The sequence below is a fragment of the Anopheles ziemanni genome, chromosome 2 (genome assembly GCF_943734765.1).
Source record: "Anopheles ziemanni chromosome 2, idAnoZiCoDA_A2_x.2, whole genome shotgun sequence".
NCBI lineage: Eukaryota > Metazoa > Arthropoda > Insecta > Diptera > Culicidae > Anopheles > Anopheles ziemanni.
This window is the reverse complement of record NC_080705.1, coordinates 72166727-72192950: the sequence shown is the minus strand read 5'-3', so window position 1 is coordinate 72192950 and position 26224 is coordinate 72166727. Positions and strand designations below refer to the sequence as shown.

Genomic DNA, 26224 nt, shown 5'->3' with positions numbered 1-26224 from the left:
ATTCTCACGCAGATCGGTGAGCCGGTTTGCCCCCGTCCAGGACGAGCGGCGAAGAAAGTGTTCCGCAGTGGGGGGTGGGTTTCCAGGGACGGCGGGGGTGTTGGGGCGAGAGTTTTGCTACATCTCACCCGTTCCGTTTGATCGTTTTGTTCGCTCTTTTGTTCACGCGGTTTATCCATCGATTGTAGCCACTCGCCAAACACACCACCCCCTTAGCGGAACCGCCGAACCATCGAAGGGGTTGGAGAGGGACGCAGAGGGGCGATTGCGGTGGAAGGAAGAGCCACAGACTTGACGGACGGTTCGGTTGTTCGTTCGCATACTAATGCGCTCGTTGTCGCACACGGGAACACCCGCTCGGTTGAGGGGGGTGGAGGAGGATGCAATGGAGACGCGTGGTGGCAACGATCCACGGTTTGGTGGAAATATCGGAAGCGAGATTGGAACAGTCTGCTTCGGTCGTATGAATGGTTGCAAGAGAAAGAGAAGCTATGAAGTTATCGGAGAAACATAAGCGGGCCGATTGAGTTGAAAAGTCTCTAGAAAGGCCTTCTTAAAACTGCCCAATGTTGTGAAAACAACTAATTTTAACTGCTTAACATTTTACTTCAGGACTCTTTTTAGATTATACTTTTGGTAGGTGAACATTTATATTTGAATTTTTGATGATTTTTCTGTCCATAAAAAATCCAAGATAACTACTAACAAATAAGAGTTTCCCAGATAAACCAGAAAAAAACTGGTTTTGCATAATTTTTGAATCATCAAATGCTAAACCGAATACATCGTTTAAGAATGCCGTGTTGGTTTTGGATGTTTGCAAGAACCATAATACACATTAGTTTGTCATTTTTTACAAATGTTATTCCGAATATTAGTGCTTGTTGTTAGTTTCCTGACGTTCATTTGAAAATCAAATTACGAGACAGAAATGATTTGAAGATGATTTTTCCAAGCTCCTTCCAGACACTTTCCGTTTCCGCCAGGCGTTTGTAAGTGGACAACCGTCGCCCATCAGGTCGAACCATATACACGCGCAAGAGTTCATAAGACAACTTTCGCAATGGTGCGAGATTTGAAGCGAAAATGGAAAGGCTAATGGCGATGGACGTGCATGCGAGGCTGTGTGCTATGGAGGAGTTGGCCAGACTCAACCCCGACACGGCGCGGGCACTTTGCGCTCGAAAGCCTCGACACACGAATTGGCTCTCTGCTGGCAGAAAGCTCGCTCTCGCTCTCTCTCCCACCCTCTCCCCTCTGGCCGGTCCCAGATCCTGCCCGTTGGCGGCATTTCTGCTCTTCTGTAGTCTTCTCGATCGAACGCAAAACGGTGCTCGCCTCGCACGACATCCGCCCGCGTTCCAGCATCGATCTGGATGGCGGCATCAGCTGCTGCACCTTTTTTGCGACACGATAGGAGATTATTTCGAGGCAACCGTAACGTCTCCGGGCCTTGGGACTAGGTGCCGGTCGGGGAAGGTCTCGGGGTTTGCTTCGGTTTTTCACGTACAAACGTCCAACAGCCACCGAAACGGGTGGAGACCGACCGTAAGGGGTGGGCAAGAGGGGGGGGGGGGGGGGGAGGGGAAGGGGCTCGGGCCGTGAGAATGAGAGAAACACCGCGGTGACCTCGTCGCCCACCATGCGCCCCCCCCGGTTCGCTGTCCCCCCCCTTTCCCCCTTCCCGGCAATGGCGAAGGCGACGTCGACGGCAGCCAAAGAGAAGATGAATATGGATAAAAATAATCAAAATATCAAGAACGTAGCAAATAAACGAACCGCTCGCAAGTTGCTCGCCTTCCGCAAGTACACGTAGCAGCACTCTTCTTTTTTCTCCACCGAGTGTAGCATCGGTCTGTTTACAGATTTACCTTCGGTTCTCCTTGCGGTAGCATGTGGAGTAAATACTTACCACAAACACTTTACACCAACCGGAGGAGCCGGAGCGCGTTCTGGTGAATCGATCGGTTTCTCTTAAGCCTTGCTTTTTTCCGGCCATTTCCGCGCAACGAGATGGGCACGGACCAGAATCGAACCAGTGCAATCGGAAATAGTAGGTTTTACACTTCCTGGAACGCGCTTTATGCGCAATAACTAACATAAATGCCAAAAGACCTTCCGGTTGGATTTTTGTTTACCGATCCGCCCAGAAATGACATCGCATTTGTTGGCCCACCCCTTGGTAGCATTCCCGTATGTGCGTCTAATTATTAGACTTTACTGACTAAGTACGGGGCTTGATTTGATTAATTAATGATGTCCCGTGGAACGTCATTCACACGGTTCGTTAAAACATACCAATGGGAGTGAAAAAGTGGCTACTAAATTAAGAGTACTGGATGGAAGTCCAACTCCGATGGTCAGCAAACATTCTGGGCGACAAAAAGAGGGCTCGCCTAGCATGAGTAGCTAGGACGATGGGTTGAGGCAGTGAATGCTTCAGAAAGTTACATATTAAACAACTATTTGCAGCCAGTGAAAACTGAGGATGGAAGCATGTAATAATGATATAAATGAAGAAAAGGCTGGGCCGTAAGAGTCAAATAAATAAATTACAATTTATAAACGTATAATTCGATTAGTTAAATAAAACCATGCTTTTGCGATTGAGGGGACTTGAACCTGGGGATAGGTATTCTACAATTAATTTGTTGCATTTGACAAATTGTAACGATAGAAGATTGTATCTCACTAGTACAATAAGACTAATGCATGGCTTACGCATATTGTAAGAAAACAAGGTATTTTTTAAATCAAGCGCTGAATATCTAACATTGTTTTAGCTCATTTTGCTGATGTTTATACAAAACATTTATACTTGAAAAAAAATCGAATCCGCATGATAGGTAATCGGAAGCGACTGAACAGTTGCACTTAAATGGTGTAAATAATGAAAGTTTTCAAATTGCTTTTAATTTGTGTACATAAACTAGTATCTAACCTAGCCTGCACATATCTAGTGAAACAGTATAATTTTGTTTTGTGTACCGTGTACTTCAAATTTATTTTTTTTCCTCGAGTATTTGTTTAGTCTCAGTACTTAAACATCCGTGTCACAAATAGATTTTTATGCAATTTATGATCGTTAAAACTGTTTTTCTGTTGGAAAAACATTCAAATGTTGTCAATTTGGTATGAAAGTTGGTTCATCTATAAAAAGTTACATGGGTGTTACGTTTTGGTACAAAAACTTATTGACATAGATTCACGTTACAAACAGATTCGACTATTACCTTAAAATGAAACATTACCATAAGCGTTGGATTACAGAAATAGAAATCAAACGTTGCTCATCGATGGTGAAGCCTTTCACCAAAAGCATAACACTGTGCGGGACGCTCCCAGATTCGAGCCTTACCGGGCTGTTTTTGTCCACCTCTTTTGCAGGTCTTCGCCGTGAGGTTAAGCCACGAACCGAATCGAAAGAAGCACCGGCGGGCGCTTCTGCGATAGAGACAGGTGTCAACTGATGATCTCATCCATCATCACCGAGCGTCATCACCGCTATCATTTGCGGTGGATTGGTTCGCCTGCCGCCCGGACCGGTTGACCGTAATGCCGTAACACGCGACCGGGTGACAAAAACTATGCCGAACGAAGGAGCAAAAAAGTGTGAACCTGAAAATGGCGTCGCCAGCGTCGCGTGGCCGGTTCGTGAAATCGCATCACTTTTGGCTCGCAAAGAGCAAACGGTCGCCAAAGAATCTCGTGCGTGGTGCGACTCCGGGCGGTCGCGGCAAGGAGGGTGACGGACGAAAGCAAGGCCAGAGCCAGAGTTGGTCCGAAAGGTCCGGGGCTGCATAATGCTACACTAGGTGACCGATGAGAAAGATAGGACATACCATGGGGTTGACTTTACTGTTTAAAACATTTCATCATTTTACTGTTTAAAAAAAGGAAAAAAAAAATGAAAATATCCCAACAAAGTTACTGTAATTCCCATAGTTAATGTAACTGGGTTCGTGATATTAATATTTTTACTTCACTAAGAAATACAATGTAAGACGTTTAAATATGAACATACTGCATTTTGCTACAGTATATGTTTACAGTCGATTTATTAAATTATATACATAGAGTTGATGATGTTCTAACGTGAAATATGGAAGTGGATAAAATGTCTAGTTCCCACGAAACTTGTAGGGGAATTTTTATGAAATCGTAGGGATGAACAGCAATAGATCGGGACGTGCTCCGATAGCTCAGGGATATTTTGATTTATTCAATACAGTGTTCGTTTTAATGTAATGTTGTAGATTTGATCAATTGAAGTAGAAGTTTTTCTCAAACGTACTCTATAACTTCCTTTTGAAAAACCAAAACCAAATTTGAGTTTGTTTGCGTAAGAAAAACGTGTTTTACTGCTCGCAATATGTCTATTGGTTCAAGTCTTTTCTTCTTCAAAACCATTGGTGTTCAGTTCAGCTCGAGATGATATGGTAAGCACCCACGTTTCCATTCCGCTTTTGTGAGGGGTCAACAAACAGGCGGGCGACCACCGTGGGATCACGTGAATCAGGTGGCTGCGGTTAGCCCGCGTTTCCACCGCCGTGGAACGGAACGAAGCAGAATCTACAATTGGAAGTACGATAAGAAAAAAAAAACAACGGTAAGAACGAAGCGAAGAAAGAACACGGACAAACACTCACACTCGCGCGAAGGGCAAAACAATCAATAAGCGCGAGAAAGCCACACGCCCGTAAAGAACGGCGACAGTCGGGCAGTCGAATTCCGACGCTCGGCCATCGGCGTCCCCCGCAGCATCCCGTTCCGGGGAATGTGTCCGCGGGGTTTGGCCGAGCGATCGCTTCGCCGTGATTTCTGCTGTTGTTAATCGGCTCCCTTTCTTTGTGGCCCGGACGTTCGACTCGCTTGGGCTCGGCGGGGGAGGGAGTTGGGGTGTGAAAAGCCGCAGCCCGAAAGCTGAACCGTGAAAAGGCAAAGAAATACTCCTAAGCGGGCTCATCTCTTCGGAGGCATCAGCCAAGAGATGCTCCAGCCCGCAACAGTTCATCTGGAGCTGTCGTCTCCTCCGTGTACGTGGTACTGTTGGTCCCCGACCTGGCGCTGGTTGAGCGGATGGCTGGTGGAAGCAGTGTTGGGTAGCGAGGCGGCGATCGTTATAAAAATATGATTAGTTCCCCAGAGAGCACACCGAACCAAGCGAGCGAACGAACGAGGGACGGCAGTACACCGAAGGATAAATCAAACGCCGGACGGTTACGAAAGAAGATGACCCCAAGAAGATGGCGGTGAGGCGAGGGATGGCCAACCGGGGTGCGGTGTAGAAAAGTGGCCTGGAGGTGCGCTTTCGTCCCACTTGATTACAAACGATCAAAACAAATCTATTAGAAAAGGTAAAGAGCACAGAATGGACGGAGCGGAGCGGAAAAACGGCGTCAAAGCGTGAGCCCGGACGAGAATCTCTCGAACATTTGGAATGAATTTCTCGAGCCCCCAGAAGCCCTGCGCCTTTGACGGTGTCGTTGTATGCGGTGCATTTGGGTGAAGAATTTCGGCGGATGCTCCGGGCGGCTCCGTTACCGAGCTTATAGATCTTTCATCTTTTATTAGTTTAGTTTATGGTTTCTTCAATCGGAACACTTCTCTACCATTTAGCCGATGGGTCGTCAAACCCCGGGAAAAGATGGGATGTTAATGGTCTGGTACCGGACGAATTGATAAATTGATTTTTCCATCGGTCAGAAAACATTCAGCTGGACTTTTTCGATCTGGTTCGTCGTATCAGGTATGACCATTTATCAGACAAAGTAGTTATATTTGTTTTCTTCGAAATAAAGACGAGTGAAAATATAGCAAACAACGTCTCGCAAAGTATAACTTTGATTAAAATGCAACTACTTAGTAACTTAGTTTATTGCAACCTATTTTGAGTACCACGTTTTTCCTCAACCTTTCTCCTTGTGTTAATGACGTTAAATGTAGTTGCAGTATCGTGTTTATCATTTTTATTTCGAGTTAATTTTGTTGCGACTTTTTCGTGAGATCCTAGTATAACAAAGAAATGTGTCATTGATGTAAGTATGAGTTCAAAAAATGTTGGTTAAATGTATAAAATATCTTAAATTGAATGTCAAAAGCAAGGCACACAAACCCACCAAGAATGTAAGTGTAAAGAGAATAGTATAAGGAATTTACTTTAAAAATATTTACATTAAAAAATAAATAAAATGTATAATCAATCAATGATGAACAAGATCAAAAATAAACTTAAAGATTTTCTGTATTTTTCATATGATACTAATAAAAAGCAGAGTATCAGTAAAGAAATATTCTATTTTAATTAAAGTTGTAGAATAAATTAACTGATAGAAATGTATGTAATTGTAAAGAAAAGTAAAAACGTTAGATAATAAAAGCTTCTCTAATGCCGTGTGACATGAAGAATGATCGTATTTGTGCATCAGAAAAAACACCCAAAACAATACGGCAAACAAAGAAAACTAACCCACTCATAAATGATCCGATCGAGTTGTTGACGGGAAAGCAAAGAGAACAACGCGGTTGTGCTTTACCTGCACTCAGCAGCGCGCGCTTGCGGGTATCTGCCCTAAAGGGCCATAATTTTCCACTCCTCCATCCTCCCACTTCGTACCACCTTCCATTCCGACCCGGTGTAGGTGCATTCCTTTCGGGTTCAGCTCGTTCCGTTCTCCCATCTCACGGCTGCAGCTTCTGAGCGCATTCCGTCGTGCCGGTGGTTGGGCGGATTCCGGTAATGATCCTTAAATTTCCTGAATGTGATCCGCACGCGGGCTTGGTGCCTAGCAAAGTAGAGCATGATCGGTGCTTCACCGAGCCTTCCCTCCCGGTAGCCGGGTTGGACGAAGGAAAGCGCTACACGCCGAGGTCGGTGTAGCGGGGCGGAGAAAGGTTTGCCAAGGGACGGCAAGCCGCACCGAACCCGAAGCACGGCAGGAGGAAAATGATGAATGACCAGATCAAAGAGTAGATCGTGATCGCGATCTCTGGCGCGAGAGGTGCGGACCTCGAAGACCCGCCCGGCCGTTTCCTGCCGCGTTCGGTCCCGCTTCGACACCGATCATCGGAAACGCCGGCCACCGTCCGTCCGCGGCTATCGGGCTGCCCTCGTGCACCCCCGGGCGCGAGTCGTACGAGGCAGGAAGGTGGCAAAGCATTGTGCCCCCGGGGTGGAACCTAACACGCCGATCCACACAACATTGGATTTAACAGGTATTTATTTGATGGTCTTCTTCGTTCGCGCTTTCGCCCGTTCCGGGTCTCTGCCGACGATCGTCCAGGCCTCTCGGGCGATGAAGCCAGGAGGTACCGTTCGAAGGCATCGAGCATAGAACACTTTGCTAGGGAAATGGAAGAAAAAAAAATATGCCCCCCCCACACACAAACACACCGAGCTGAAATCGACTGATACGGAAGAACAGCGAGTTCAACAGCAACGGCTACCCCTGCCGGAGACACGGTTCTTAGGGCGGCACATAAACACACACGGACACGTTCCGGCACCCAACCACACACCCGGGGACGGGGATGGCCGAGCCGAGTCGTTACACGGAGCGTTCGCCCAGAGCGTTTGGCTCATTTGGATGGCAAAGCTGCCGCTTGCGAGATGGCGCATCTTCGTTTCGCGTCAAACGGTACCACAGCCACGGCGGGTCGAGAATACGTGAGACGGGCCAGACGGGCGGTAATGGGAACCAAGGCGAACTGCTCAAATCGGCCGATGTCCGAGCAAGCATGGGAGTCAAGATGGAGCATATACGATAGCGGAGTCGGAGAAGCAACACCAAAACGACAAAAAAAAACGGCGCCCTGGAAGTAACCACCCTGGTGGGAGGCGGGCCGGGCCGGGAGAGATAGTTCGTTGCTCTAAGGGAGCGCAAGGGAAAGGTAGATCGATCTTCAACGCATGCTGATGATGTGCGGCTTTGGATTTGGCTGGCCGTGGATTGTGGAGCAAATTGTTGGAACGGTATGTTCGAAGCTTTTTCTTTCTACATGCTTCATGCTAGCACTTGCTCTGGACTTGATGGCACCATGGAAAGAACATTAAACACATTACAACATATCTGTTTCCAGCATACTAAAAGCATGTTCTTATATTAATCATATCTATAAAAGGAATGTACTGTTGATCAAATAATTGTTATCACATAACAAAAATAAATAAATCCTAATGCCTAACCACGTGATTTAAAAAAGTGGTTATCAGATTCAATTTGGTTCCAATTTGTAAGAAAGAAGTAAACCATAAAACAATACAATACAGTAAAAGTGAATATAAGAATGAAGTAGAGATAAAAGTATAAAACTCAGAACCAAAGAGATACTGAATCCATATATTAAAGCTTGATTTGTTTGACTGGCCAGAAGGAGACAATTTTGTTCGTACCTTTGTTCAACTCAGCTTTTGTTGAATAACCCTTTAAATGGCCTTAAATATAATCTCAAACAAAATATTCTAATTGCGGAACATCAAATTACTATATTTGTTTGAACAGTTTAGTAATAAACACGAATCCCACAACATACCATCAGCATACAATCTGTCGTTCTGCCAAGGTTTTGACAAATGGAAGAAAATGTGTCCATATGGAAAAAGAGTGCACAGCAAAAAGAAACAAAACTAACGGACGAGAAACGAAGCAGGAGATGAACAAAGTGTACCGCAAAACGGACCCTCGCCGCGGCCGCTTCTCCGCCGTCCCACCGAAGCACACCAACACACGGCCCGCGGGGAAGGGCGGCCGGCGGTCATCCCGGGACAACGGGAGCCACGGGATGCCCGCGCTTGGGTCCGTGCAAGCAAATAAACAAATAAACAAATTATTCCGACTTCAGATTCTGGTGGCCCCACATTTCAGCCCGAGTTCGAGGTGAAACGGTTTCATCTTCCTGCGTCCCTCCCGGTGACCTTCTTTTCCACCTGCGGGATCCGTGCCAGGTGTTGGTATGTGTGGACGCGTTGATATGCTGCCCTGTAACTGGCGGAAACTTTAAGATGAAACATTCGTTCCAGAATGGAGCGAACCTTCGTATCTCGGCACTCGGTACCACGGGTGGACATCCGGTTTGGGAAACCCGGTTGATTTGGAAGATCATGTACACAACATGGGGAAGAGTGATGGGCCGTTTGGCAAAGATCGAAAAATAAAAGGACGGTATCTTCGAGACCATCCAGGGCGACTCCCATGCGAGGGAAACTAAAGGGTTTAACACGATGATAATAGTTAAACGCGCCTGACTTTTGAAAAATCGTATACTATGTAGTATGTTCAACTGTAAAACTATCTACTGAAGGTTGAGCCTCGAAGTTTACGTTGTAATAAATCAAAAGTCCACTTAATAATCGCTAATAACTCTTAATCGCTGTTTTAAAAATAATGCACACTGTTTGAGGTAAAAGAAGGTAATTTGAGGCTATATTTCAACATTTAAAGCTCCATTCTCCTAAATGGTCCAAAGCCCAAAGTTTACCTAATTTGTTATATTAAGCTTGTAGTCCGGTATACATTTTTTGCAGCATTGTCATATTCTATATTGACCGTTGTTTCTAACAAATGTGTCTCTGAATTCGATCCGCAACATAATTTTCCATTATACCTTTACATATGTTATAACGAATGTAAATAGATTAACATGGAAAATATCAGCAGAATGCTTTAATTTGTAGCCAGTTTGATCGGATTGACAATTTGTGGTTGAATTTTGATTCAGGTTTTGTTTCCAGTTGTTGTACTCCCCACACCCTCCACCTTCCCCGCGCTTCAGAGATAAGTTGCGGAACTTTTGCAAACCGTCGCAAAAATGAACTAGTTAAACAAACTTTCGTCAAACTAACGTTAAAGAAGTATACAAGCGTAACATTCCACAAAATTGCACCTTCATCAAAGAATAATTGTAAATAAAATACGTTTCATTTGAATATAGAAACCATTCCACACAAACAGCTGCTTGGTAAAGAATTTTTAACGCGGTCTGATCTGCCCTAGAGTAAGTTGCCTAATGTGATGTACAACTAAGTATGAAGATTGTAAAGAAAAATAGCGTTTCACCCGTAACAAATTACATCTCAAACGAGCATCTTTAATTCTTCGAAAGAAAACAAAGTCAAAACTGAATGTAAATTGCGTTTATGAACCACTGGCGAACGTTTTAGACATTTACCACGGAAGTTTTGTGGTTTTGTGCCCTCGACGACTCACGATTGTGGCGAAACGGCAACTGGGGTGGATGTGAATGGGAAAGAGAGTACGTAGTGTGGATTTCTGTTTTCAACCTTCGATCAAACGAAGAGCAGGGAGAGGGAAGGGGAGGGGGGGGAGGAGTGAGAAACCGTGTGGCGGAAATAGACAAAGGTGCCGCGCCTATTCCGGGTGCGAGTCGTTCATCAACTTCTCACCCCGAAATGGAACTGTCCCAAGCGGCCTTCGTGGCGTTCGGTGGGTTTCGTTTGCTTTACCTTTTATTTTTCGTCAAATTTCGTCGGTCCTCCCCGAGATTGAGGTTAGTTCGACGAAACAACCACAACAGTGAGAAAACACTGAGATGATGAACCGATCGCAAGCGCACAAGAGAGTGGCGCATACTATCGGGAAACTTAGGTTAGATTAAGAAAAATCGAGTCCAGACTCACCCGAGGCACCTTCTACAGACGAAACCATACGGAGAGGATGAGGGAAAACGAAATACGATCAAAAACCGAGAAAAGCTGCTCGTATGTGGAGCTGCCGAAAAATGCACGTCCACCGAGTTCGCGAGCAGGTGAGGGGAAAGATCAGTTAAATTTAGTACGCGGCCACCACTGGGACCCCACCCCACCCGTCGTCCGCGTTTCCCCGTCGGCTCGGGGTGCAACGGAAACGGGATGGAAAACCCGTGGGCCGAAAGGCGAGGGTCTAAAACCCGCGAAGAGTGGGCCACCATCGCTAGGGCTTCCGATTGTGCGGTTTTGGATATTTCTCCCGGTTTTTTTGGGGCCTCCATTCGGAAGCCATGCCAAGCGGAAGGGGATGATGGGGGGGCGATGGGCGAGAAAAACAGATCAGGGCGGGCTTTGGGGTTCGCACGTTGGCAACCAAACAAACGCTACTCGTATTAACGGGCTGCTGGCTCCGCTTGGAAATAGTTTCCTCTCCGTTCGCGATGCTTTCCTACCGCCTGAAGAAGATGCTGGTGATTAGCTTTTAGATTTTCTTTCTCGTTTTGCTCACAATTTGATTTCGTTTTTGGCTGCGAGAAGGCGAAAGGGTCAGCGACCTTTCGCGTGCCTAAGGTATACAATAGAGTCGCACAATGTGGAAAAGCCCGATTTTTCCGGCACCCACTCGTGGGAGAAACATTTTTAGCTAAAGTAGTTTGCGGTCAGCCAAACGTATGTTTTCGATATGCAAATAAAAGACATGGATTGTTTTATATTTACTAAGCTAAACTAAAGATTTATTTCTCCACTGCAACAACCATCGCCATGTCTATGTGATGTCTAGACTAGTGTTGTGCGAATCAGATTCAGATTCACGATTCACGAATCTCCAAGATTAATGAAACCCGGCTTGCAATGAAAACAAGCAGGAAGAAAATGAGAGGGCACTAAAGTTGTGTAAAGCTGATTAAGATTCATGAATCAGAAAATCCTCAAGACACACCAAGGGAGGAAAAGTCATCAGCCAAAACTGGGTTGAGGGATCCTTTATTTTTCTTGGTCGCATAATCCACACCTCTCCGAAGAATCGAGGAGAATCGTGGAGAATCGTGGATCGTAGAGGTTCATGAATCGTGGAGATTTTTTCATTCAAGATTCGGATCGTGAATCGAATCACTCATTGCAGAAGATTCATATGTATGAATCTCATCGAAAGATTCATTAAGCACAACACTAGTCTAGACAATTTCGAATTTGATCTACATTGAAATGTTCTAGGATAAGTTACATCCAAATATATAATAAGTACTGGATAATAAGATCATGTGAGTTAAAATAAAGTTTTTATAAAAGAAACTAACCTATCCAGTGTCCAAACGAGTGTTGGTCTGAAGAAAAACACAGCTGCCATCTGCCACTCCAGAGATAGTGGCATGGTGCCCCCTTTCAACCCAAGCGACCAGCACCGAAATCATTAACACTCGCTTCGCCCTTTCTTCATCCAGACGAGGTCATAATTTCTCAGTCGAATGTCTTCGGAACCGTAGGCTGCTCTTCCCCTCTAGCCGATTGACAAATTGCGCTCAAAGGCATCGGTGAATACTGGCACCACGCTCCAGCTACATGCTGCCACTTCCCACTCATACGCCCACGCTGTTTTCCCCATCCGGCTTGCATTCTTGTCCATCTATTTCGGATTTATTTCGATTTGCCCTCTTCGGTTTCCTCTTCGATCCGAGCTGGCTGGTGGAAAATCAAACAACGTCGACCCTTTCGTGCGTATTGATGGGGCCGGTTACGCCGGCGGGGGGGTCCGAGTCTAAAGTTGAACTAGATGAAGAGGAGCCAAATGGAAGGCGCATGTGAGATCGACTTTTGAGCAAGTTGCTCCGCCAGGTTCAGGACAACGTTTTCCTACGGTAGGTTAATTTTAATGTCGTTGGATCTTTGTCTTCACCATCGCGCTTGCAAATGATTCAACCAACAAGGACAGGGAAAGGCGTTGTGTTAAGTTGGACCCCAAATTCCTCAATGGACGTTTTTCTTTCGGTTTCTTCTTCATCTCTTCTGGTTTTGTGAAAACTAGATAGTTGGCAATACAAATGGTGCGATTGGATGGAATAGAAATGAATACAAAACATTACCTCTTATCTCTGCACCCAACCCGTTTCGTTCGCATCGGAAAATCCTCTCCCCCGACAGAGCCCACACGCTCTCATCGAAAGCAAAACAAGGGGCGAAAAAGAAACACTCCGCATTGGCTTGGGTGAGGCAAAATTTGGTGGGAAATTGTAACGAAACCAAAAATAGACATCGATCGGGGGACCCTCGTACGCCCTTCTCTGACAGTACAGTGTCTATTGGCCCGTCGGCGGCCCATTTTCCATTCCCTTCTTGCCTTTTCCAAAATACTACATAAGATCTACCCCACCAACTATGCTCCCACCTCTTACTTCCCCGTCATATTTCGGATGTTACTTCCGAACTTCGTCCAGCGCCCCAACCTTGGCCAGTGTGTCCCTGGTAATATAAAAATACACATACACACACACACACACCTATAGACCTATCCGCCTATACGCACGTTCGCACGATTTCCAGACACAAATTATTTCCCAGCAAATAAACAATCGTGTATTCCGAATGATCACACTTTGCACTTCTTCGGTTTTCGGTCTTCGGTTGATCGGTTGCGCCAGAATGTTCATCACTGGCACGGAAACAAAATCGAGTTGAAACCGTTTTGAATTTTTCCTATGCTTCCTGTTCAACGCGTTGCTAAACATTTATCGTCCTTTGCGCAGCGAAAGCGGAAGTCCATGGAATACAAATACAATCAGTTTTGATAAAATTTGTTCATTAACCATGTACTTAGATTTGCTTACAACCAAACAACAAACAGACAAAAAGCATCTCGAGAGGAAAATCGGTGCAATTACAATAGCCTACTGCTACTACCTTACATGCCTCTTGATCTTCAAATAACTTTCTCTTTAAAGTGATCAGATAGTTCTGTAGCACATATCATTATAATTATCAACAATTCCTCACGCCGAGAGTAGAACACCAACCGCTAATGGCAACAAGTCCCATTAGAACATCGTGCTAATCCACCTTAAATTGGCCAGGCCGTTCTTCCTGAAAAATAAATAAATAAATAAATCATTATAATTATATACTTCTGCAACAATAGTTTCCAATATCGCACATTCAAGGAATCTTCGAAGCGAAAGAATTTAACTCTCCTAAGTATCTGTTTTCCTTTCTTTTATTTTTCCTCCTTTTTTCTATTACGGAAACGTTTTCGGCCAACTCATTGACGGCTGCTAAGGCGTTCGTCAGAATAAATTAAAATGACGAAGTGTTGGCCTTTTGATCAAAGTTTTTGAGATATTCAAAAGTATACACTGCTGGATTCGATGTTGCCATAAACATTAAAGAAAATCTTACGCAAATCACCTGCGTCGTAGACTCACAGCAGCCATGGAACTCAGAAACATGTAGTTGAACGTTAACGTAGTAAATAAATAAGTAAAGTTTTTGAGCATTTTATCATTTGCTGTTTTTTGACAAGAAGTGCAGAAACTGTACATGGTTGTTTTGTTTGTGTTAGTGCTGAGTTCCAAATGTAAAATTAAGATGATTTTTTTAAAAGCCAGCAATCGAAGGCGCAATAAATCTTCTTCTTCTTCTTCTTCACTGGCCCGCTCGCAGTTGAGCACGTCGTGCTGACATGGCCTGGTCACCAATCGCTTTCCAGGTTGCTCGGTCCATGGCTGCAGCCCTCCAACCCCGGTCGCATCCGATGTCTCGCAGGTTCTGCTCCACTTGGTCCATCCACCGAGCTCGCTGAGCTCCTCGTCGTCTCGTGCCGGGCGGGTCGCTGGTGAGCACCTTCTTGGTGGGGCATGAGTCCGGCATCCTCATGACATGCCCCAACCAACGTATCCTGCCGGCCTTCGCCACCGTCAGGATGTCCGGCTCGCCATACAGCTCAGCTAGCTCGTGGTTCATCCTTCTCCTCCACACGCCCTGCTCATACACGCCGCCAAAAATAGACCGGAGCACGCGCCGCTCGAAGACTGCGAGAGCGTTAGCGTCCTCCGTGAGTAGGGTCCAAGATTCGTGCCCATAAAGGACGACCGGTCTAATCAGCGTGCGGTATATGGCACACTTAGTGCGTGGGAGAAGCCATCTGGACCTCAGGAGTTTGTGGAGCCCATAGTAGGCACGATTCCCCTGAACAATGCGCCTCCGGATTTCGCAGCTTACGTTGTTGTCCGGAGTTACGACAGTGCCAAGGTAGCAAAACTCCTCTACTACCTCGAGTTCGTCGCCGTCTACTGATACACTGCTCCCCAGCCTGGCTCTGTCTCTGTCAGAGCCTCCGACGAGCAGGTACTTCGTTTTCGTCGCATTGATCATCAATCCAATCCTTGCGGCCTCGCGTTTCAGTCGGGTGTACGCCTCGCACACCGTCCTTGTGTTCCGCCCGATGATGTCGATGTCATCCGCGAAACCGAGGAATTGGAGAGAGCGGGTGAAAATCGTGCCACGGATGTCGAAGCCCGCGCTCCTCATGACACCTTCCAGAGCGATGTTGAATAGAAGGCAGGAGAGTCCATCACCTTGCCTCAGACCCCGATGAGATTCGAACGGATCCGACAGCATGTTCGAAATCCTCACCTTACACTGCACCCCCTCCATTGTGGCCTCTAGCAGTCGAACCAACTTCTCGGGGAAGCTGTACTGCCGCATGGTCTTCCATAGCTCCTTCCTATCTATGGTATCGTAGGCCGCCTTGAAGTCGATGAAGAGGTGGTGCGTCGGGATCTGGTGCTCCCGGCACTTCTGGAGGATCTGCCGTAGAGTGAAGATCTGGTCGGTGGTGGATTTGCCTCCAACAAACCCAGCTTGGTAGCTTCCGACGAAATCTGTAGCAAGGGGCGCGAGTCTGCAGAAGAGTATCTGGGATAGGATTTTGTAGGCGGCATTGAGGACTGTGATGGCTCGAAAGTTGGCACAGTCCATTCTGTCACCCTTCTTGTACACTGGGTGGATGACACCCAGCTTCCAGTCATCCGGTATCCTTTCCTGCTCCCAGATTTTCACAATTAGCTGGTGCATACTGACGGCAAGCTCTACCGAACCCATCTTGAATAGTTCTGCCACCAGCCCATCGCTGCCAGCTGCTTTGTTCTGTTTCAGCTGCTTGATGGCACTAGTGACTTCGTCCAAGGATGGTGGGAGCACATCGTCATCTACCTCCTGGCTAATGTGCTGCTCAATTCTGCCTGCGCCGCTGCTGGACTCCCCTAATTCCGCTCCGTTCAGGTGTCCGTTGAAGTAGCACTTCCACCTTTCGATCACCTCTCGCTCGTCCGTAAGAATGTTGCCCTCCTCGTCACGACACATTGCGACGTTTGGCGTGTAGCCGCCTCGTGTCTTCTTCAACATCCTGTAGAACTGGCGAGTTTCCCCCGACTGAGTTAGCTGCTGCATCAGTTGTTCATCCGACTCCTCGAAGCGGCGCTTCTTGCTCTCGAAGAGCCGGGTTTGCTGTGTCCTCAGTCGTTTGTAGTGTTCCACGTTCTGACGGGTTTCGCGCTGCAGCATTCGGGCGCGCGCTGCGTTCTTCTCGGATAGTGCCCGCCTGCACTCGTCATCGAACCACTCTTTCCTCTGGTTACGTGGCTTATGGCCCAGTGTCTGCTCGGCTGTGCTGCTGATGACTCGCTCCACCATACGCCAGTGGTCATCGAGGGACATCGTGGCGGTCGCGTTGTTGTCCGGTAGCGCTTCCCCAAGCGCTGACGCGTAGCCCTCGGCAACAGCAGGTGTTCGCAGCCGATCCGTGTTTAGGCGTGGGGTAGGCCGGTGACGCAGTGTATTGACAGCGCAGAGCTTCTGCCGTAGCTTCACCATAACCAGGAAGTGGTCCGAGTCGACGTTTGCGCCCCTGTACGTACGTACGTCGATGATGTCCGAGAAGTGCCTTCCGTCTATGAGAACGTGGTCTATTTGGGAATATGTCTGCTGTGGTGATCTCCAGGTGTAGCTGAAACGAGGTTTGTGCTGGAAGAAGGTGCTACGGATGTTCATGTGCCTCGAGGATGCGAAGTTGATGAGCCGGAGGCCGTTGTCGTTGGTTAGCTGGTGGACGCTAAAGCTACCAATCGTAGGTTTATAGGCCTCCTCTCGCCCGACCTGAGCATTTAGATCTCCGATGACTATCTTCACATCATGTTGTGGGCAGCGGTCGTACTCCCTTTCCAGCTGCGTATAAAACGCGTCTTTGTCGTCATCGCTGCTCCCAAGGTGCGGGCTGTGCACATTTATAATGCTCAGGTTGAAGAAGCGTCCACGTATCCTCAACCTGCACATCCTGTCGTTGATCGGCCACCATCCGATCACACGCTTCCTCATAGCACCCATAACAAGGAACGCCGTACCGAGCTCGTGCTTATCTCCACCACTCTGGTAGATCATGCAATCGCTGCGGTAGCGGCGCTCCGAAACTCCCTTCCAGCGAACCTCTTGAAGTGCTACTATCTCGAAGCCGCGGGCTCTCACTTCCTCTGTGAGTATTCTGGTACTCCCGGGTGATGTAAGAGACCTGCAGTTCCATGTACCGAGCTTCCAATCATAGTCCTTTTTCCGTTGCGAGGGTCGGGCATGATTGGTCCAAATCGGTTTTTCTTCTTGGTAACTTTTCGTTGCAGTTATACAGGGGGTGGCTTGCAAGGCCTCTCCCCCCGCCTCCTATCTCGTCGGTGGAACAACGCATCCTAGCTGTTTTACGTCCCGTAGGATGCCAGGACAGGGTGTACAGCCGCCCCTAACATGGGGAACAGACGCTGGTTCGAGCCGCTCCTAACATGGAGAACAGACGCTCGGGGATGAACTACTAGCAAGTAGCAGTCCATTCCCCCTCTCAATTCAGCCTTGCCGCCCATCCGCCCAAGGGGGTGGGTTTCCCCGTGTACCCAAGCTTGGATATTTAGGCGACAAGTTACCGTTCTGTACGTCGCGGACGTATTGAGTAGGAGTTGGGGAGGAGAGCCTATAGTAGCCTTCAGGAGGCGTCGGATCCAACCCTTTACAGCGCAATAAATACTAAGGCGTATTAAACAGTCAAATTTTAACACCCAACGTGCAGTGGGCGCACCGCCGAAAAACTGGAAAGAAAAACAAAATCGAAGCGATGTGCTCTTGTTTGACCAACTGTACTCGTTTGACGAGGACACGTTTGGTATGTCTCAGACAAAATAAACATCGACGTTTTGTTTTCAGCAGGCTACGTTTAAGCGGCTCCAACGAACTGTTGTTTAATACTGAATTCTGCCCAAAGAGAGGTACTTCCAAATGACCAAGTCCACCAAGGCAGTGCTATAGTGGAATCGTATGACACAAAAACAAAACCCCCCAGCTACAACGGTTGGCATGTCCTCGGATAAAGCTTGATGCCCTGGCTTTTGCAATCTATTAGCCCCCTTTCTGCTAGCGCTTTTCTTTGAAGTTTCGGATGAAATATAATTTTAGCAAAAATCTTCAGTTGAAAGAAGTTTCTGTGCAGTAAGTTGGTTGCATTTATTCATTCTAGCAAGGTAATGCGCTGCTGCCGCTTATGCTTCTAAAACAGTGTCCTCATGATTTTATAAAGTCGTATTAGGCGGATGCACTAACCGCGTATAATTATTCCAGTGTTCCAGTGGGGCCATCATCGGCACAATTTTCCAGATCGGTCGTAAGCAAATCAACTTGCGTCACGGAGAAGTCGATGAACACCAGTTCCATACAGATCAGCAGACGGTTCTTGCTCGCCACGATCTCACCCTTAGCCAGCAGGAAGGCCAGATCGCGTTTCCTCTCGGTAGCGTCTTGCAGATCCGTGTAGTAGCCCGTGAGCTAGGTTTGGGAAGAGAAATAATTCAAAGAAAATTTTATAATAGTATCACCCTGCCGATTCAACACGTCGCATCGCATTAACCTACCGCCACGATGCAGTCGTTGTTCTGGGTAGTGTCGGCGCCCACCGATTCACACACATCTAGTTCGGCTTCGATGTTCTCGTAGTCGAATGCCAGCAAATCCAAAATGAGCTCTAGCGTATCCTGCAGATGCAACAGACGAATGTACTCCTTGTCGACGCATAAAAAGCCATCGTCGCTTCCTTGGGACAGTAAGTTCTCCACCAAATCCTTGTACTTGTGGTAACAGTAGGGTCCGTATTCGAGATTGCCGATAAGCGTGTCTACCAGCAATTGGACGAGCGGATTGTCCTTAACTTCAATTGGGTCAGACGTAGTTGAGACGTAATCTCCGACCTCGGTAATATAATTGGAAATCTCAGTATCCAACGGACCACTTGCTGCATCCAGAGCACTAGTTGAAAACGTGTCGACGAACAGGTCAATAATGTCTCCTAGATCACCGAAGCCGGTAGCCGTTGCTGATACCGTCCTACTACTGAGGCCACCTGAAATGTCGGCATATGCATCGTAGATATCGCCTAATCCATCGATCAGGGTTGCTTCGACGTCGCTAGTAATGTTATCAATTTCATCCGTATAGTCATCTTCGGCGTTTGAGGTGACGGTATCCAGCTCGTCCTGTAAGTTGTTGATGTAAGTGTCAGCCTCCTCTACGTTGCTGTCCGCGGTGGAGATAATGTACTCAAACAGGGGTAGGAAGGCTTGCAGGTTGCTGGCAGCCTCCAAAAAGTTGTACATGTCACTCAGCGTCAGCGTGGTCCGCAGAATGGCAGCGGTAACAGGGTCGCTACCGGCAGCAGTCACTGCTGCAACGATTTTGGCCTTCACATTTGTAACCTCGTTTTGCAGCGTGCTCACTCCTGCCGTGACACGTTGCACCTCGTCTTCAAATTGATTGGAAATGCCATTGTAGTCTAATCCATTTAGCGTCGTAGAGACACCTGCAACATCGGATCCCTGCAGGTAAGCTAGTGCATCTGAAATGGCGGCTAGGATATCCGCGAATGCAGCGTCCACATCACCATCAGTGGCAGCAACCAAAGCGGTATAGCCGTCGAGGATTGGATTGATATAGCCCTGCAAACCGCCGATAATGCCATCAAGTACGCCTTGCGTATCAGAAAGTTTGGTGTAGCCCGAGGTAGGAGTGTATGTCGTAATGTCGAATGTGTCAACGATGTTGCCTACGTTGGTTGCCACCGCTGTTATCTTATCACTGTTCCTGATGGTGAAGGAAAGGCCATATTCCGGTCGAGGTTCCGCCGAGAGTCCCTGAGTAAAATAGAAAGCAAAAGAACGATATCCTCAGCAAGTGTGTCAGACTGCGCATATCCGAGAGTCTTCTCCGGGCGATGTGATCATCATTGAGTACCAGGAAAGAAATCCTGCACCACTTACCTGCAACAGGCAGACGATACCGAACGCTAACACTAGACGATTCATTTCGGAGACCTTCTCTGCTATGCTAGAGGACTGGTTACTGTAGACTACGGACCGCAAATTGAACTTATATACTGTCCTGGGTACTTGCGACGCGTACCAGACGCACTACGCAGCTCCGTCGGCCAATGCTGGAGCCCGGTGCCAACTGTGCAAACATAGCCAAATCACAGCTCGTAACGGAGGAAGCTTTCCGTCGCTCCGACACGCGGCAAACACGTACGCGGACGTGTGGAAAACGTGGCCACCATTTTGTTGCCAATCCGATGGTGTCACCGGTAGTCCGTTCCATATCCATACCTGCACACTTGCGCAGATTCGGCGCTGACGAATACTTTTGAACCGATCGAGGAACCTTGGAATGTTTAAAGGGTCGATTTCCACAGGCTGATTGGGGACAACATGTGAGCTGGTTTTCGCTTTTCGTGCCAACGTTCAGCAATGTAACAGCATACTATATTATTAATAATCATGTAACCTTGCAAATTCGGTCCCCCAAAAGATTCAGCATTGAAATTGATTAAAATAATAAATCATACACAGTGTAGTGTGTATTTTTCATAACAAGTTTTTATTATTATTTTTGTTTGTCACAGTTTTTTATAATAAAAATCATAAAAAAAGTACACAGTGTATGTGTTCATACTCCATACCACATCCAGTATAATATTATTTGAGTTTCGAGTTTCTTTGAGTTTCGAGTTTCTTTGAGTTTCAAGGACCTTCAGTTTCTGCCCCGTTCTTCAGACTAGTTTAGCAGATTCATTAAACATTCGAGGCGAACGTAGCAAAACCAAACCACTGATCAAATACGTGTACATCTACCGGTCTAGACGAGCCAACGTGTTGCGTTGGCAAGGAGAACCCAATGTCAAAGTTAAATCAGGTACAAAATTCGTTTTACAGTTTTATTCTGAAAATGTATCATACAAGGAAAATGGGCAAGAGTAGAGATTAAAGTCTCTTTTCGGTGTGTTGCTACGAGATTGGGAACACTTTGGGACGATTAAATTAAAGGTGATTTTATTTGTATATTTTTCATGGCATATACATGGATTGATTAGACCACAGGCTATGCGGGACCATCCGTAGCGCAGGATTCGATTTCCGCCCGCAGGTCCGGTATGTATTGCTCGCTGAACAATCGCTTGGCTAGCCCCACGCACATCTTGACACGTTGCTTGCTAGCGTCCAGTTCCGTGCCGGTGAGTTGGTACAGCAAGTGATAAAAGTCACCGAAGATTGACCCGAGCGGTGTGATAGACCCCGAAATCTGCGAAAGAAAGCGATATGTTAGATCCCGGGCTCGAAAGTGCTGCTAGTGCTGTTGAACGTACCGCCGACACGCAGTTGGCCTTATCTGTGGCGTTCTCAATTATGTCGCATATGGATAGAAAGTCGGTCACGTCCTGGATGTCGTACGTAGTGTACTCGACAAGCGAGCTGGTGGCCGTACCGAGATTGGTCAAGCGACGCTCTTCCCGTTGCACGCAAAATCCCATCTTTTCAATGAGGGAATCGATTAATTTGGCCACCAGGTACTCGTACTTGTGGAAACAGTACCGTGAGTAGCGACCACAGTCGATTAGAGTGTGGATGAGGGCTCCGATCAGTTCACTCCCTTCGATGGAAACAAGTTCGGTATCGGTGATAGTCAACAGTTGCTTGATGAAGTTAACGTAGTTTTTTAGCGAGGTGGATACAGCAGTCACATCCCTATTGGTATTGATCAGGGTAAGATCGAAGGTATTCAGCATCGCTGTGACGGCGCTATCAAGGCTCGGCACACTCCTCATTTGCAGGCCCGCCAGCGCATCCTTAACGCCAGCGAAGGACGATGCCAGCTCTTGGACAGCTGGTTTGAAGTTATTGTAGAATTGGGTCTTAGTCGTAACGAGCGGAGCGACGATCAGATCAATCAGCCCACCAACCAAATTGACGGTTGTTTGGTATGCAGCTAGGAACGTATCCGCCGTCGCTGCGTCCTCAAGCGACGTGGTAAGAGTATAGTGCACGACCGGCAGAAACGCTCGAAGATTGCTGGCCGAATCGGCCAGTTCGTAGACGAGCTGCACCGTGATATATTGCTGAAGAATTGCGTTCGACACCGACGATTCAGAACCAGCTACGGCTACGGCTGCAGCTACCGCGTCTTTAAGTGCTGTTATGGCAGTCTTCAGACGCGTCAGACCGTTCTCGATCCGTAAGAAGCTGTCGGTTAGTCGGTCCGAAACATTTTCCCCTATCAGCTGCGTCAGAGCTGCCTTCGTCGTCGGTAGATGCTGCTGCAGGTGATCCAATCCATCGTCGACGGTCTGGATGGCACTTTGAAACAGATTGGCTGACGAACCGGTGTTACCGCTGATGAGCGCCGATATTGCCGCCGTACCGGCAAGTCCAGCCTCGGACACATGGTTGCCCGTCGTTTTCAGCAGCTGTACGATAGTCGGCAAACCGTATGCAGTCTGCGTTATCGTCGCCGTGCTTAGCTGGTCGGCGGCCAATGATGGAAGATAGCTAGCAACACGGCCGATGTTGTTCGCCACCCGTTGACTACCAGGAACATCATTCGTAAGTCCATAGTTCGGTACACCGGCTACCGGAGGGCTCTGCAGAACAGATACGAAACAAGCGTAAGCAAGGGCAGCCTAAACCCGGTCCATCCGGTCAATGTGAGCTACAGCAGAGGCTTCCTACCTGCCACAGCACGATCCCTACGGCCATCGCACTCACAATCGGCAACCAACCGCCCATAGTGCTGTTAACGTTGATACGTTTATCCAATACAATAACTGTTCGGGCTTGAACTGAGCCTACCGCTCCAAAGGAGAACGTGCAACGTTGCCACGCAAACCGCCAGCTATCAACTGTTCAAACAATGCTAACACACTGCCAGTGTCCTGGGCTGAGGGAAAGTTTTCTGGGAGAAGTTTTCACCACCTAATACGTCAGCACGCTGCTGCTACCAACGCAGTCCACCGAGAAGCATTGCAACTATTACGCGTGGTCATGCAGCTGAGAGGTGGTTCGGTTGCCACATCACAGGCAAAATCATTCTACTGGCATGTGAGATACTGTTTCTAGAAGATGGAAAAACATCTCTACGGTCGTCTACGATAGCACCTTGTTTTCGCTATCACGCCATGAAAAACATCGTCCCTCCTTACTAGTACCACCTTCCCTCAGTCCCCTCCAAATTGTCCTTTCACGTGTTTTGGAGCCGCTTCTACCGAGAGACGCATATGTTTGCACAGATTTATTTGCCTCCCGACTGGCGTACCGTACCGTCATGGACTGACGTGCTCCAATGGTTTGCGTGTCCCTGAGGATGGATGTTGAGCTGAAGCGCGGGCGAATGCTCGAGAGACAAAAAAACAACGGCCACGATACTGCAAGACACAGCACTCTGGCATCGTGTCCTGTGAAAAAGTACGCGATGGTGCGATATGAGGTCTGAGCTGCTTGGATTGGGCCTCTACCAGCCACGTTTTCTGCGCCGTACCCGGAGCGACACATTTCTGTCCGACGTTCAAGACTACCGTGCGTCGTGCCAAATCCCCTGCTGTTGACACAGATGCACTAGCAACGTTGCGTCTATGTTCTTATTGTGGCTGCTAGACAATCGTTTCGGAACTCCGAGTGCTCTGGTTGTTGGCATTGAATGCATCGAAATGTAGTAACAAACGAAACGATTTACCATATTGACAGCTAGCGCCACTGGAGCTAGTCCCCGAAGAAGCTACATGGCGAAGATGAATAAACTCTCGATAGTGGCATTTTGTGTGCTGGCACTGGTGCAGGTAAGCGTTACTGGTGGCGTTGCTGGTGAGCTTCGGTGACGACTTTCCCAAAATGCCTTTTCCCCCACAGTACACGTCAGCGGAACCTAGGCCGCAGTTCGCCCTGTCTGCTAACGTTCCCGGTACGTCCCGGGTATCAGTGGCAGCCGATGCAGCTGACAGCGCGATCGCCGATATCAACGTGTCGGTCACGAACTACTTGATTGAGTCAGATTTGGAACTACTGCCGGACGTGGCTGAAATCGTGGCCGACATTGCCAACCAGTATCAGCCACTTGCCGAGGCGATAATCGATGGGATCACAGCACTTGCCAGCGACACGAGCGGCGATGTCGAGGGCGTTTTCGCTGTGGCACTGGGTGCGGTTGCCGACGCCATCGCGTTTGCCGATGACACGCTACCGGACCTAAAGGCCCCGTTGGTACCCTTGGTTGGTAATGCACTACCAGAAAAATTCCTCGACAGCTTCCAGCACATCGGGAAGGCTCTGGAGAAGCTTGAAACCAGCCTCACGGCGCTGAAAGACGCTGCAAACAGCGCCGTGGCTGAGGCTGGCTCCTCCGCGATCACCGCCACCATTGTGCACCGTACGGTATCCCGCGCACTGGTAGGAGATCTGATTTACGCCTTAAACCTTCTGAAGGCCACTGTTCCGCTGCTGGAGTATGTCGTCTCTAGCACAATGGAGAACATCGGGATAGCTGACGCATTTATGCTGGAGCTCGACCAAAAGGTAGACGACACGATCGGGGAGTCATCTAACCTGCAGCTGGAGGTGGAAGCCATTACCGGTCCACTAGGAGACTACATCACCGATACACTGGGCACCATCGACAGCGACCTCGGGGAGCTTGCGACAACTTTCGCTGGTTTGACCAATCTCGGCACCGCGACCAGTGCGGTCGACCTGGGCACTGTGCTGGATAACTTCAAGGATAACCTGGACCTACTATCGCTGGCCGATCCATCGATCACACAAGTCCTTGACGGGCTGAAGCAGGCACTCATCGATGCGTACGACGTGGTCGACCCGCTGTACTTCATCTACGAAAGCCCGCTGGTGAACGCCTTGATAACCAACCTGGTCGGAAACGGCAACTACGCCCAGTACTGCTTCTACAAGTACAAAGACTATTTCTTCGTCCTGCTGGATTGGATCGCGTACGCCGCGAGCGAGTGCATCCAAGAGGAGGCACCCCGGCTCGAGTACTACCAGGGTACGGTTCAGCTAATGCTCGAAATTTTGTTCTTTGATTTCGAGGATATCGCGGACGACTTGGAAATTTGCGATCAAATTGACGATGCTACCAACTTGCAGGAATGCACCTTGAAGGTAACGTACCACGAGCACCCGGCCGGTCTTCCGGTTGTTAATAATCATCTTTACATCCTACCTCTTTCTTTATCGTTCGTAGTTTGCAGAAATCTACAACGACCTGGAAGGAGCCTTCGGCAACAAGATAAACCTTGGCTATCAATCACTCCAGCATGAGATCGCCGCCAGTAGCAACCGGCTGAAGATCTGTATATCTATGTCGCAGTCGGCGCTGAGCAACGACGAGGTCCCGGTACTGCTAGAGGACATCAACAGCTGTGCTAACGACGGACCGACTGGCCAGGACGAATAACTGGTGGCTGGTTCCTCCTTGTGGTCGGTTACCAATACCGTAAACATATAAATTTACATGCGTACCAACGATGTAAGACATCGTTTCTTTGTTATTGAAAAAAGGGAAATAAACCAATCTAGTAAACTCTATTTATTTTCTTAACGAGTATTTCATTCTGTCAAACGTTCGATTGCAGTAGTATAGTATTGAATGGTTGGTGCAAATCATCCTACGGTCTATGTCTGTAGGTGCTGTGTAGCGTGTTGAAAAACTTGATGCGTGTTCGAAATACCAATACTATCCCAAATAGCAACCAATGTAAAACGGCTTCCATCAACTGCCACCACGTGTCATAAAGCTTCGAACCCTGAGGAGAATATATATCACTACTCGGACATTCCGGAACAGTGACCAAACGTCCAGCATGCTACAAACATTTTCAACGCCACCAAGAGCTAGTTGGCAGAAAGTTGTTTTGCACTGCCACAGTCCATTCCTCGTTTTCCCACACCTCGCCTCCCTTGTCGGGGCAGGACGTTTCTTTACACAACTGCACCTTCGCCGTCGTGAAGCATCTGTACACACGCACGCACATGGTCCGTGGCGCAGATCGTTGCCTCCCATCCGTTCGCGTCAGTAACCACGCAACGGTATCGAGTAACTCATCGCTGCTGTAGTTTTTTGGGGACGGGTGTTTTAACGACTTTCGGCGAAGTTGTCTCGAAGTTGTCCGTCGTG

The 26224-nt window shown here is 47.8% G+C and overlaps 2 protein-coding genes across 2 annotated transcripts; one reads left to right on the top strand and one right to left on the bottom strand.

The window, feature by feature from the left end:
- Nucleotides 1–18337: 18337 nt before the first annotated feature.
- LOC131294271 (uncharacterized) lies at nt 18338–20079 on the bottom strand. Its single transcript, XM_058322317.1, has 3 exons — nt 20035–20079; nt 18637–19908; nt 18338–18550 (listed from the first exon to the last, which is right to left on the bottom strand). The coding sequence occupies exons 1-3, from the start codon at nt 20077–20079 to the stop codon at nt 18338–18340; spliced, it is 1530 nt and encodes a 509-aa protein (XP_058178300.1).
- Nucleotides 20080–23819: 3740 nt separating this feature from the next.
- Nucleotides 23820–25504, top strand: LOC131294270 (uncharacterized). The gene is made up of 3 exons (XM_058322316.1): nt 23820–23876; nt 23947–25209; nt 25292–25504. The coding sequence occupies exons 1-3, from the start codon at nt 23820–23822 to the stop codon at nt 25502–25504; spliced, it is 1533 nt and encodes a 510-aa protein (XP_058178299.1).
- The last annotated feature ends 720 nt before the right edge of the window (nt 25505–26224 follow it).